Source organism: Trichophyton rubrum (assembly GCF_000151425.1).
Source record: "Trichophyton rubrum CBS 118892 genomic scaffold supercont2.9, whole genome shotgun sequence".
NCBI lineage: Eukaryota > Fungi > Ascomycota > Eurotiomycetes > Onygenales > Arthrodermataceae > Trichophyton > Trichophyton rubrum.
Genome location: NW_003456420.1, coordinates 645,194 through 658,804, shown reverse-complemented (window position 1 = coordinate 658,804; position 13,611 = coordinate 645,194). Strand labels below are relative to the sequence as shown.

Below are 13,611 nucleotides of genomic sequence, written 5' to 3'. Positions count from 1 at the left end.
CCGTCGAGTCTCCTGACATAAAGTTATGTTGTGGATGCATAATTTCATAATTTCTGTACGTAATTTTTAGACTTTCCGCAGACCAATCCATGGAATGAACCTCGGCTCATCGGATCGGTGTAGCCGCAGGATCCGCCCGTCTATTGAGGTCCCATCATATCATATATGTACACCCGAACGAAAGGAAGTGCGAGCTAGATAGCAAAGTTTTCTCTATCTATGCGCGTATTAACTAGATAGATCGGGCCTGTTGTATAGATAGAGGACGATATTCAACATTGCCAATACTAGTGAGGATGACGTATTCACCAATCAGTAAGTACCTTCGATTTTGTAGCCTGAGCTAGTAGCAAGTCTAGTTCATAAGACTATTAACTAGACAGATCGAGCGCGTGAGCGCTTTATCTGTAAGCCAGAGTACAACAATGGCTCCTCTTCCTCTTCCCCTCCACTAGTTCACGAGTCCCAGAAACCAAAAGCCTGGCCGTCGAGCGGAGGAAACGTCCGAGAAGGGGGAAAGGTAAGGGCTTTCCACCCGCCGTAGACATCCAACCGTGACCTCTATCAAGTGGGTTGCTATTTCTGCTGGGCTGCTCTAACTAACCATCAACAGCAAAGCAACCTTAGGATTCCACATAGCCTCCACAATCACCTGTTCGCAGAAGCGTCCGTCTACAACATTTATGTCATGAGCATCCGTGTATTCCTCTTCAACCAACAATATAGCTCGAAAGGGGGTATGTGACTTAAGCTTGTTATATTCTGAAGCAAACTCAGTGCTTAGAACAGTCTAAACCCCTAAACCCTAGAACCGATATTAACCCAAGGCTTAATTGGATCCAGAGAGAATATTGGCCAGAGAGTTATTTTAACCAGAATATCAATGTGAGCACCCTGCCTGTAACTGTAAGGAACAAGTCGACGTCTTCTTCCGCTGTAAAGAGCAAAGTGAAGACAAACCAAGAGAGAAAAAGAAGGCATCACACGGAAATCCTCAATATCAAACAATTCTTGAAACAAATGGCCGCTTTATGAAGAAAGTGACCCGTGGGGTTGCAGATGCAAGTAGTCTTTTGTTAATGGTATAACGACTCTCTCTGCAGCCAATCAAGGGTCTCTCCCCTTTTGCCCAGCGGTTTGATATCTTTTTTATCAAAACACTGCTTAACGTCATCCCAAACTCACTACTATCTCGAGACGATTTATTCGAAACAACCTGCGAAAAGACCCAATGCGGGGACGAAAGCAGGGTTATTCGAGATATTGGACAAGTGATTGTGCGGTCTGCTAAAACCCTAGCGATGTATGGTGCTGCCCATCTGAAGCACTAAGTTGAAGCTGTGAGTAAAGGCTAGAGTAAAGGTGTCCCATTTTACGGTCCCCATCCACGGCCCGACTTTCGGTTTGCATTCACAGACCATCAGTTTGAGAAGCTGAAGCCCTTTATTGGTGACTGGAACGAGACCTCCTTTTATGGGTATAGACAAGATGTATTTTCCATTCTTGATGTGCATAGCTAAACGCGATGATATAACTAGCTCTTCATCGTGGGTCGACTAAATGCCCATAGTATGACTCTTGCAGTGAGAGATGTATTCGGGCTTTATAAGGCTATAAAGCGTGAAAGTGGACTCCATCGGGAAGTCCTCGCGTTTTCAATATCCCACGATTATATTTCTGTTAGAATCTATGCAGGTGAAGGTGTAGTCCATAAATAGTTAAGTTATCTTACTAATCAATAGTCATGTGATATCAGATTCGCGCAGGCGATGAAAAACATCAAGACGACCAAGAAGATGAAGCCCAAGACTAGGACGAAGAAGAAAAGCAGGCAGCTTTTTTTCTTTCTCTAATATGCCTAAATAGACTTGTTTATACACTGATACGATACCTAAGTGACTAACTGCGTGTCTGGCCTTTTAGTTCCCTGTACCCTGCTAGGCTCGCGGCTGAGATCCAAGATCGAGAGCTCAACTGGAACAGTGAAAGCTACAATACCGGAGGTTATCAAATAAGATACTAATAGCGCTTAGTTGTCAAGTTGGCAAATAATTCGAGCAAGTCTGGAACTCCACAAGAAAACCCCATTGCTACAATTTGTGACCAGCCTTTACAGACGCGTCTTCACTTTGACGACATCTATACCAATTGATGCAAACGTAATTCCAAACCTCAGGGCGTGTCGACCATTTACTAATTACTTAGACTCACTGTTATCTACGTCACTGCAGCAATGAAGGCACATCAAGGCACACCAGGCAGAGTAGACATAAAGCCCGTGCGGAATTCATGTGACACCTACATACCACTTAACTACAATAAAGCTTCTGAAAATGATATTGATGCATTGCTAGCCGAAGGAAGGGCCGCGGTAATTTCCAACCTTGCCGGTACCCCTAGAGGTGACGGTACTGCCCCCGTGTCTCCATATGAGAGTAGTGATGGTTCCCTCCAGATTCGTGGCGCAGCTTCAGTGCAACAGAGTTATCGTAAGGGCATCGAAGACAACTCTGATAATAATCCAGCTTCTGCAGCCACAATTCGGAACATTGAACACAACAAGCCTGCTATACCCTTGCCTGAGAAGCCTCCTGCTCCGCAGCCGCCCTGCACTCCACCGCAAGGAAGCCTACAACAGCATTCTTCGGGAGAGATAAAATTCTCTCCTATCTATAACCAATCAATGCCACTGATATCGCCTAGTGTGAGCTCGGTACATGGAGGGAAGGAGACTCCGCCCTCTATTACTCTCCCCGATGATCTCCAGTGTCACTGTATACCCCAACCAGAATTTCAAAATCTGGATCATCAAACTCAGCAGGATATTCATGTATGGTTACTGTTCACTGGGTATTACGATGAAGAATATCGTATAGAAACAATTTCACGCCGTCGTGAAATAGTGGCCGTGCACGAAAAATTGACAGAACTCATGAATGAGGAATGGCGTAAAAGACGAGTTTTTACTAATATACCTAGCTCCAAGCTCTCACATTCATTGTTTTCCTACATGATCCCCGCAGGAGCTCGAAGTTCTACACCCTCTGACTCCTCGGCAATGCGTTCTCGAACAGTTGAACCGCCGGTTGATAGTCCTGCTGAAAGGGCTCCGACACTCTCGGACACGTGCCTCAAGGCTAAAGCTGAAAACACACCCTGTTTACAACCAACCAATAACCCGGTCCAACCTTCACCACTCAAGCGTAGCAGCATGTCGGCTCCAGAAAATAGCGACTGCCAACGGAAGGTTGCACGTTCCAATGAACAGGCTTCCACTGCGAGTGAATTTAAGAAACAAGGTTTGTTTACCTAAAAAATAATCCTTCCCACTCCCTAAAACAGCCTTCCCGTTTTGCAGCTATCTATTGACAAGCCGTTTATAATTTCAAGGCTCAACAGGGCCATCTGACCACCAACAAATTCGGAATTGTCACTCTATCCCACAACGAGGTAGGACCTGTATAACCTAGATGATGCAACATATCTGGTTAAATCGCTATTAACCGTTTTGAAGGACGCCGTAAGAGGGGTGATAGCTACAGGGGAGAGGGTGCTCGACGTGAGTTTACCCTTCTGTTTTCTCGACTTCGACTATAATTTCTAGTACTTACCCTGGGCTTACCAGGAATGGGGCGACAAGGAGCATAGTCTTGTAATTGATCATACAGCATACATAGCCTACTTTAAAAGTGCGGATGGATTCTCTGCACTTCAATATGGGGCATCCTGCATCAGGATTGAAGTAGGTCAGGAGTTGTTGCAAAATGATTGAATTTACTTGAGTAAATCGTTGCAAGTTGTAAGTATTGCTAAGCATAGTCCCATCAAATGCTGTCCAGTTCTATAGACTCATGATATTAACTGGTAAATCCTTAGACAGCAATGATGAAACGGAAGATAACATACCACTTTTCTAATACAACCCAGATATCTGTCTTTGTTCAATATTTATATATGTCGGTGATAGGTTTATTTCGTGTATCTGTAAGATTAGCCAATTCTTATCGGGGTAGCCATTTTCACTAATATCGAATAGTTATTAAAATAGAACTACCATGATATCAACCATCCCCTTCCGACATTCTCAACCATTCAGTAGGGGAAAGGAGAGTCTGCAGTGGAAGTAGATACAGTATTACTGCGGCTCGCTACCATCTTTCGAATAAGGCAGCAGCACGAGTTTGTGTGTCAACCTGGTACAATCTACTACAACATGCAGTAGAGGAGGCAGATAGCGGTATTAAAACGAGGCTATATCATAACATTGACTATTCCTATAGTTAGTGTTCAGATGTGTGGAACTCTACTATTTGTGTTAGCATTCACATTCTTGAGTGTTAGATTTTATTTTACTCAACTTAGTTATATTTATATTTGATGTGGTCGCTCGAAATGCAGATGTACCTATAACGAATTTGGGCATGATGACCCCTACTCTCCGAGACCGATCACCTAGATACTAAATTTCACACTTCTAATGGGAGACAATATAGAAATATGAGACTTTATCTATTGAAAATATAACGAGGCCAGTGCAATTGCAAAAGCAACTGCATTGCCCAAGTCAGTCATTACACATGCCGAATCATAAGCACGAAAAAACATAATTTATTTGACCAATATCAATCATCATATAGTTATTTTATGACAGGTTGGCAACATATAGAATACTCCGCTACTGTGACCAAAAAGTGCTATCTATATACCATGCAACACCCGGCAATTGACTGCCGGAGGCTAAGTCATGAAAAAAAGTGGAACATGAGCCACGAAGAAATATCGTATATCGACATATGACACCCCACGTCATATTTACCCTTATCGATAATGGGAAAGAAACAAAAACACCCGAAGTCACCCATGCCGGTAACAACCAAGACTTCGAACATGTATACCCCCAAGACAACCTGGTAAAAAAGTAAACAAAAAGAATGGTTCAAGCAGAGGTATCACTCCTCGTTCTTGACAGTCTTGAAAGAAGCAATTCGTCTGCTGATAGCGTCCATGCTCTCAGTGATTTCCAGCTCTCTAAGTTTTCCGCTGCCAACATCGTAGATGACACCGTGCAGCTTGAGACCTCGTTCCTCAATGGCATCGAGAACAGCGCTGTTCTCACGGAGAACTCGCAGTCCATTTTCGACATTGATCTCGGCAAGCTTGACGGCAGCTTCCTTGAGCTCAAGATCCTTCAAGACGTCCATATGCTGCTCTCGGAGTCGTCGAAGGGGCATGAGCCATGTATCAAGGAGGCCGAGCTTCTTGTTGGCCAAAGCAGCGTTGATGCCACCACAGCTAGTATGGCCACAGAGAATGATGTGCTTGACCTTGAGGTAGACGACAGCAAATTCAATGACGGTGGCAGCAGAGATGTCGTTGTACTGCACAACGTTGGCAATGTTGCGATGGACGAAGACGTCGCCGGGCTGAAGGCCCAGGACAGTGGTCTCGGGGCAACGGGAGTCAGCACAGCCGATCCACAATATTTCCGGAGATTGTCCTGAGGCGAGCTTTGGGAAGAGATCTGGCTGTTCTTCGTCTAGCTTTGTGGCCCAGATGTTATTCTTGGCCATGGCCAGCTGGTAGCTGTCTATCATAAACGTTAATAAAGGAGGGCTAGAGAGGCATGATCAGTCGAAACATGAAGCGGATTGAACATACCTGGAGCCGTGTTCTGCTCATTTTGGGCGGCCATGCTGGGAATTGGGTGAGGGTTGGAGTTGTTGCTGGAAGACATCTTCAGCCCAGGCCGGGTCGATGAGAAGGGTTTTATCTGTTGTCGTTGAGAAAAGGAATCACGGGGCGCACTTGGCAGGTCTGCTAGGCGGATAGCAAGCGATGGAGTCGGGCAAGGAATAATACGCTGTGAAACAGGTAAGGTTCTGATAACAGAGGGCTGGTTAGCAAATGCCCAGGAAAAAGAAACGAAGGGCGAAGCGGACTAGAAACAGCGGATGTTTCCCCCTCCAATAGGAGAGCATTGGCATTGAGTAGTTTAAGGTGAGCGACCATGACCGTGGGCAGCAGCAGCCAAACACCGTGTGCGCCTGGCGTACGGTGAGATGCATCTTCCCCATAAAATTGCCAAGGTGGAGATAGTTTAGAGCCGATATATAAAGAAAAAGAAAGGAATACAGCAGAGGGAGTGCGTGCGAGGGCCGAAAAAGGGTATGGCATTGAATGACTCCATGACCCTACCCCTCCACTCGTTTCTTTTCCTGGGCTGCAGACGAGTAGAAGGAATGCGTATAGATACGGGGAGTAATATTTTTGGTAGGGCCACGGGAGCTTCTGTGGCCAATGCCAGGACCAAAGGGAAAAGCAAATATCGGGGCAGAGGAAGAAGCTGTTGAGTCGATGGTGTTGAAGGTGGTGGGGATTATTATTGGATACTCATTACTCACCTCCAGAGCGAGCCTCGCATGGGGACACAAGACGAGAAGGAGGAAAGGGAGCGAAGAGACGGAAGAGCAGCTGGTCGAGAGAACTATCCTGGGCGTATCCTGGGCGATATAGAAGATGAAGACATAAGCAGCGCGACGACACGAAGAAAAAGACGGAGGTTGAAAGGTCGAAGATCGAAAGTTGAAGTCGCTTTTTTTTCTTACTTTTCCCTTTTCGGCTGCCCAGAGGACAATAACACGTGATATATGCCAAGCTTTCCCAACGAACCTTATTTACTCTTATTTTTATTCTTTTTTTTTCTTTATCGCAACATCAGAGATAAAGGAGCCGGAGCCGGGTTAGGAAAAGGAGGTGCAGAAATTGACTAAAAAGAGAACAAAATAAGAGTAGAGGAGAAGGATACAAGTGCTGGATCCAGCTAAGAGATACAGTTCCCAACGCCAGTGCCTCCGGATACAGTGTCGGTCTTTCTCAGGGGGTCTCCTCAGTCAAACAGCGGCCCTCGCCAGCCAAGAAGCCAGTCGACCCTGTCCCTCAGACTCGCCTTGCTTGCGTCGTTAGCCTTATCGGGCTTTCCACTGCCGACATTTGTTCCTTCATCTGCCGCATCCGCTCCGGCATCAGGCTTGCTGACCGGTGCATCTCCATCCTCTGCTGCCAGCTGCGCCTCAGATGGTGCATGGGTAGATGCAGTATCCGCGGCCGTCGTCACGGAGCCGTTTTCCGTGGAGTTTGCCTCTCCAATAATGTTGATTGCTTCCCCACTGTCCGGTAGAAGCACGGCCCACGCTGCCGTCGACGGCCCTGTGTCACCGGCCACTTCTTTTCCGGCGATATCAACCGATTGCCCGGCCTGTCCTCCAGCTGCACCCTCCATCCCGCCGCAAACCGCAGGCTTCTGGGACATCGGGAGAAGATATCTTGATCGTATATTGATCTCCCATGAATCTGCAGACCCCTCGACAGTTTTACATTCAAACCCAGCGACGAACAACACAAGGAGGACAAGTATCGTGAACTTAACGCACCTCACTATAAACTGTATCAGCCCCTCTTCCCCGCAGAACCTTTGCAGCATATCTCCGAAAAGGCGAATTGCTTTTCCACATGGCTTAAACAGCCCATGGCGGAGTGCCCTTCCCACCTGTGGCCCCTTCAATTTTTGAGCAAACCCATTGGCTACGTCCATAAGTCTGTCTATATTCACCAATGGCGAACGCCTTGAGTGATATAAGCAGCATGGACAACGTCTTGCATTAGATTCCTCCTGTTGCACCTCCATTTCGGACCCATGCACCGCTTCTGGGTTCTCCTTGTTCTCGTTCTCTTCAAGGCCATTCCTGCCTTCCAAAGGCTGGTGCTCTGACATATAACTGTCATATTCTGGGTCACATTCGTCAAATGGAAGCATTGCGAATAAATCCAATGCCCATCTGTCAACTTGAGGAGGTTTGAATCTCAATTCCCATTGAATGCTCATATGGCCGTCATCCTCTGGCAAAGACGCTTTGAACATTTCCGAATCACGTTTCAAATCGCCTGTCAAAGTAACTCGTATGGTTGCAATGAGGCCAAGATTGGCTGATACAGCCTTAGAGCTCGTACGCACTCTCAGCATGCCACCAAATGCTTCTAAAACTGGGAGTTCACCTAAACCTTCTCTCTCCGATAACTTTCCAGGACGATGCCACTTCAAGCTACGCTGCGAAGCCGTCGATGGGCTCGGGAGGCCTATAGTATTGTTCTCCTCTTCAAATGAGTAGTCTTCCTTGATAATACTACTTGCAGGCTCGTCATCATCAACATAGAATTCATTAATGTCGAAATTTCCGGACGCTGCTTCTTCGGGGGTAAAATACACTTCGTTCTTTGACGGTTTGAGACAAAGATCGTTGCTGGGGTCTTCATTCGGGTTATCTTGGCCCAAGGATGGCATGGCTCCGCTTCTATGGCCTTCATCTGGCCAGATGAATTCTTCATTTCTGTGATGCATTTCAAATCCCTGGTTTGGGAGACTCCTGGAAAATTGAGGCTTTGTTGGTGTTTCCATCGCTAATGTTCTCATATCAGGCCAACGACAGGATGATTCTGCGACACTCGTTGTATCGATGTCCCCATCTTTTGCTTCATAATCTAGTTCTATACCCGAAGGCTTGGCGTTCGATATTGCTCTGGTCATCATGACCATTTGTGAAAGGGGTGAATTTCTCTTATGCGTGATCTGTGCAGGGCTAAGATTATTCTCTGGACGGACAACACTTACTACACGTAGTGGTTCGTCTGACTCCGACGATACTTCTTTACGCATCCGTTTGATGGGTATTTTGCTTGCAGCGCCTTTCTGAGGCGATCTCGACGTTCTTTTAGGAATGACAAAGGTTTTATTAGGGACTCTTGACTGAAGTGTGGTATGCTCATGGCTGGTTGTATCAGGCTCCTCCTCTTTGTCAGGGCTGCAGGCGGAGATGAGAACTGCTGTGGAATCACACTTGGGAGTAATATCATTTAAATGATCTCGGTTGCATTCTCGTTCGTATCCGAATTCACCTTTTGGGACGTCATTTTCCTTGTCATCGGAAATTTCGTCAATGCGTTCTATGTCCTGCACGGCATCGATGTCGAACTCTGGAAAGCTACTGCGGGGTTGTAGGCCTCTTTTGATAGTGATGGACTGCGCATTTCCAGGGCTGTCTTGCATTCTTTGCTCGCAATCCTCATGGCCTGACGCGTCAAATACGTCGTTGCCATCGATGGAAATCCCTCTAACCCCTGCGCTACTTCCGCTGCTGTCGTTGTCATCAAAGTCGAAACCGCCGTCATCGGCATCATACCCCCCACAAGTGTCTGGACTTGGTGGAAAAAGCCGTTTGACTGGAGATGGAGATATTCTCATGTCTCGTGTGACCAACTTCCGAGAGGGTACTTCACAAGTTATACTGACACTACCTTCCGATTCCTCTGCTTTCTGTACATTATGATCATCTGGGCCCTCATCGCGTGGCCATAGGCCCAGACTGTAATCGGGCTCATTACTGGGCTCATGCTTCAGCTCATAGGTGCCTTGATGTAGTATCTCCACTTCCATCTCCGGGTCTAATCTAAGTACCGGGAGAACAATATCAGGCCCTGACTTCATCTATCTAAAGCGTTAGATCGTTGTTCGTAGGTCTTTAGGTATGCTAGTAATCACACAGTAGTACTCACTTGGAGTGTCATATCCAAGTCAACATAATGATGGCCCTCTGTACTGGCATTCCAAACGCCTCTCAGGGCCACATCACACAGGCTGGTAGCCATGTTGGCTCGATCAAGGATTGAGATGCAGCTACAACGGATATCACAAGATCAGCTTTCTATCGGGCCCTGTTTATCATTATAGGGGAGCTCTTACATAAACAAGTAGTATCAACCGCCGCCCGAATGACGCGTTATCGGACTCACTAGTGAGCGGAGGGACTACAAGGTCCACGAGTAGTAGGCTGACCACGTAGATAGCAACAAATAGCAGGGAGAGAGTAAGGTCTGGCAGCATCTCCAAGCAAGAGGAGAACAAATGCTGAAGTTGTCTTGGTGTAGGGAGAGAGAAGAAAAGGAGTAAAGTGAGAAGCGCGAAGTGAGGTTGTGAAGTTGATGTTTATACTGTTGTGGTCTCTTATTTCCTCTTTTGGACAAAGTAGGGGGAGTCCAGGGCAACAACCAAACTGCGCGGTAAGAGCCGCCTACAGCCACCAGCCACATACACTCGCTCAACTTGTTGCTTAGAAGTCTTCTGGGGTGGCTAGAACGCCAATATGGTATTATTGATAGTAAGGTAAGTAATGCCAATGAAAGTACAAGAGCAATGTCTGCGAAACAAAAAAAAAAAAAAAAAAAAAAAAAAAAAACAACCAGATAAGGCAACCAAAAAAAGAACCAGCTCCCTTGATGCATATGAAAAAAGTATAAATACACCTGATCCGGGCCTATAGTTAATCACCGTCATTCTTCTCCGTTTCAATGCCCCGAGACCGAATAGCACCAAGAAGCAAAAGCAGCAAAAGAGGACGTTAATAGTGGGAAAACTAGGGGAATGAGAAAGCAAAGAAACTGAAAGGTCGACTGAAAAAAAAAACCAAAGGGGAAAGTAAATTAGCAAACCCGATGTAAAGTAGCATGGCAATGAACCCGACGTAGCTCCTTTCTCGCGAAAGTGTATTCCATCTGTATGCCCGTCTGATGAAATCTAAAACCTGACCAAAACGTGACCGTGGCAATCGAAGCAATAATGAAAGAGAGAGCTCAAAACGAACGGCCGAGGGGGTAAGGTTGGGTATAGGCAAAAGTCCGACGTACAGGTCAAAGGTAGCTAGGGATAGAAAAAAGTGAAGTAATCCAAAGAAAAGGGTTATAATAAGACAAAAGGGGAGAAAAGGAATTGAGGAAGTGATAGGGAGGGGGAAATTGGTTATAATCGAAATCAAACGGGTAAAAAGAAAAACAGTCATTGCCAAATGACCAGTTAACTACTCACCATCTTGCCTTTTCTCTTTTTCCTTTTTCTTTTTTTTATCTTCACTTTCTCTTTTGCCTGACTGACGCTTTGAACGTCAAACTTGCATAACTCACCAACCAGTAAACGCCAACCAACCACGATAAGAGCAATGAGGTATATCCTCGGCATAAACGTTCCAGTATCATGTATCATGAAGACATTGATCATAATCATGACCTCACCATGCATAACCCCCGCTGACGCCAAAAATTGTGCAAACTAATATACCATCATGGAGATAACTTTATCTCATAGGGTACCATGAAGCTGGAACGAGGCCATTATTCATAGGAAATTGCTGGGCAGCAGCATAGGGTGATGTCGCTTGGCCTTGATGTCCTGCGTGCATTGGTTGTGCAGCATGGCTAGGCTGTAGCGGATGTTGGGTTGAATATATTGGAGTGGTTTGATGATGGTTTTGGGGTGTGATGGCCTGGCGTTTTGGAGAGCGAGACTGTTCGATGGGCGAGGTGTTTTGATAGTTATCGCTGTGGCTATAATGCCTTTTAGTGGACCTGTTATGATTGTTAGATAACAACTTCCATGTAAGCATGTCAGTCTTGGATCTTACAAAAGTGTTCGTGGCTCTTTGCGAATTCGGAGCTTGACTCCCTGGTCGGCAAATGATTTCGACAGATAAGTAGACTCGGCCATTCCGGGAAAGTTTTTCGGAGCGAGAACTAGATGGATGTTAGGCATGGCGTACTGTAACGCAATTTGTTGAGGATCGCCTCACCTTTGAATTGGTTTGAACTAATGCGTTTGATATGGATGGCTTGATCACGTTTGGCGCTGTTTCATTTGTAAGTAAAGTCTGAGGTAGACCGTAGGAAGACAATCTTGAACCTACCCTTTGAGTTCGAATAAGTCAAACATGAGCCTGAATTCTCCTTCTACCCTGACGGAAAGGTCACCGAATACAAAGAAGCCACCATCTGGGACCGACAGAGTAAATAATTAACGAAGTACTTAAAACTGGGCCAGGGACGGAATCTAAATCTCACCTTTGTTTTGCATATCCTTTAGGCGATGCAGTGAGGATACCAAAGTGCCCGCTAGGGCACATGCGGGTACTATAGGGCTCGAGTCGTTGCCTTCTGCGGCGGTATATAATGAGCAGCACATAAAGTAGTAGGGACTTTGAAGGTAGTTGCTGCAAAATTGTTAAATAAATTATTTCGAATGTGCACACAGATGAGGATATGTCCATACTTTGAAGCTTCACAATCGCCCTTGACTTCAAGCTGGATAATAGGGGGTGGGTCGATAGGTTTACGCTCTGTAATAGGATATAAGCTGTTAGAATAGAACTTCTTAAGACGCTTTAAAGCAATAGGCGGCTGGATTTGGGTATGGTGGTATTGATGGCATGTCTCTTACCCTTGTCCTTGGATCCGGCAACGCGGGCGCGCTCGGGTTGTTGACGGAAGGTTAAATGATGATAATCTGAGAAGCTAGGTGTACTATATTGCGTTAGAATCTCATGCTTCTTGCTTCGAAGGACGGGAAGAACGAACCTTTCGATGGAGTCGGGCTCTTGCTGAGGTACAGGCTGCGGTAGTGGTTGCGACATAGGTTGGGACATGGACTGGGGCATAGACTGCGGCATAGGAGGTCGCATAGGGTCCTCTGTGGCGTATGCTGTAGGCGGATACAGAAGAGTTGAACTCATCGCCATTTTGGGCTTTAGGCAAATATTCCCGTGGTTGTTAAGAAGAATATCCAGGGATGGACAAAGGGGACACCCAGGTTTGATACGCTAACTGTCTTGTCTGTGGAAAGTGGGCAGACCTCGTAGTCGCTTTCAAGGAGGATTTAGGCAGAGAATCGATGAAGATCAGGCGGGAAATTGGGTGTATAGGTGAAGAACATCCAACATATCAGCCTTTGAGGTTTTGAGGGGAGCTTCGAGATAATCTGTCGAAGAAGGAAGATTTATAAGGAATGGAGAATCCGGATCACGAAGAAACTTGTCGAGGAAGCTTTTGACGTTTAACGTGTGTTTGAAAAGCGCCCAAGCTCAGCATAAACTCTCCAGTATTTAGGCAGTTGTCAAGGCTTCCGTGCGCCGGCAAAGGTGGATGGGAAGGGATTTGAACCACGGATGGCGAAAAAGAGAAGAAGAGGGGAGGAAACGGTCATAAGATGGGGGAGTTGAGAACGTCAGAAGCGAGACCAGGCGGGAAAAGGTTTTTTTCCTTTGCGATTTAATTCTGGTTAATGGTTCGATATGACGATCAAGACAGTCCACAGTCCACTTTGTCAAAAGAAGCAGACGTAATCGAAGGATGTGGTTGGTTCTTTGCCTCCCAAGCCAGACCTTTGACCAGAGATTCTAGTTCCTCGGAGCTTTACGCAGGTACGGGTGGGGGGGAGTAGGGGCTCTCCTTTGAGCAATCCTGACCACTGGGGCAACGGTTTGGGTTTTGGCTCAGAGATAACTATCGGCCACGCTTTGGAAACTCAAATGGGGTCCGCTCCTGAAATGGGGGACCTTTTGAGGATGAGCTGGGGGCAGATATATTGCAAAGATGGCGCATAGAAACAGCACGAAGTGTTCTAGCATCAGCTTCTCCTGTTGAAAGCAGGTATATATAGAGAGGTGCTGTTTGCTCGCGAGGCTAGAAGCCTACTGTATGGCGCCCGGATATCAGCTAGAGTCCGGGAGCGGTCGAGGG

The 13,611-nt window shown here is 46.3% G+C and overlaps 5 protein-coding genes across 6 annotated transcripts; 1 reads left to right on the top strand and 4 right to left on the bottom strand.

Moving 5' to 3' along the window:
• Positions 1-2,233: 2,233 nt before the first annotated feature.
• TERG_07223 (uncharacterized protein) lies at positions 2,234-3,772 on the top strand (the record flags this gene model as incomplete). The annotated part of the gene is made up of 4 exons (XM_003232327.2): positions 2,234-3,299; positions 3,374-3,450; positions 3,515-3,559; positions 3,626-3,772. 4 exons carry the CDS (start codon positions 2,234-2,236, stop codon positions 3,770-3,772), a joined length of 1,335 nt encoding a protein of 444 aa, XP_003232375.2.
• Positions 3,773-4,949: 1,177 nt separating this feature from the next.
• Positions 4,950-6,421, bottom strand: TERG_07222 (uncharacterized protein; the record flags this gene model as incomplete). Of its 2 annotated transcripts, XM_047748733.1 has the most annotated exons (3): positions 4,950-5,587; positions 5,659-5,879; positions 6,402-6,421. In XM_047748733.1, 3 exons carry the CDS (start codon positions 6,419-6,421, stop codon positions 4,950-4,952), a joined length of 879 nt encoding a protein of 292 aa, XP_047604721.1. The 2 variants fall into 2 exon arrangements, with proteins under 2 accessions (XP_047604721.1, XP_003232374.1); XM_003232326.1 differs by lacking the exon at positions 6,402-6,421 and having other exon boundaries at positions 5,659-5,734.
• Positions 6,422-6,886: 465 nt separating this feature from the next.
• TERG_07221 (uncharacterized protein) lies at positions 6,887-9,699 on the bottom strand (the record flags this gene model as incomplete). Its single annotated transcript, XM_003232325.1, has 2 exons — positions 6,887-9,538; positions 9,607-9,699. The coding sequence occupies 2 exons, from the start codon at positions 9,697-9,699 to the stop codon at positions 6,887-6,889; spliced, it is 2,745 nt and encodes a 914-aa protein (XP_003232373.1).
• Positions 9,700-10,463: 764 nt separating this feature from the next.
• Positions 10,464-10,886, bottom strand: TERG_12532 (uncharacterized protein; the record flags this gene model as incomplete). Its single annotated transcript, XM_047751476.1, has 1 exon — positions 10,464-10,886. The coding sequence occupies one exon, from the start codon at positions 10,884-10,886 to the stop codon at positions 10,464-10,466; it is 423 nt and encodes a 140-aa protein (XP_047607180.1).
• A 291-nt stretch (positions 10,887-11,177) lies between these two features.
• Positions 11,178-12,611, bottom strand: TERG_07220 (uncharacterized protein; the record flags this gene model as incomplete). Its single annotated transcript, XM_003232324.1, has 8 exons — positions 11,178-11,448; positions 11,505-11,613; positions 11,670-11,725; positions 11,784-11,868; positions 11,938-12,086; positions 12,146-12,212; positions 12,314-12,396; positions 12,451-12,611. 8 exons carry the CDS (start codon positions 12,609-12,611, stop codon positions 11,178-11,180), a joined length of 981 nt encoding a protein of 326 aa, XP_003232372.1.
• Positions 12,612-13,611: the final 1,000 nt, after the last annotated feature.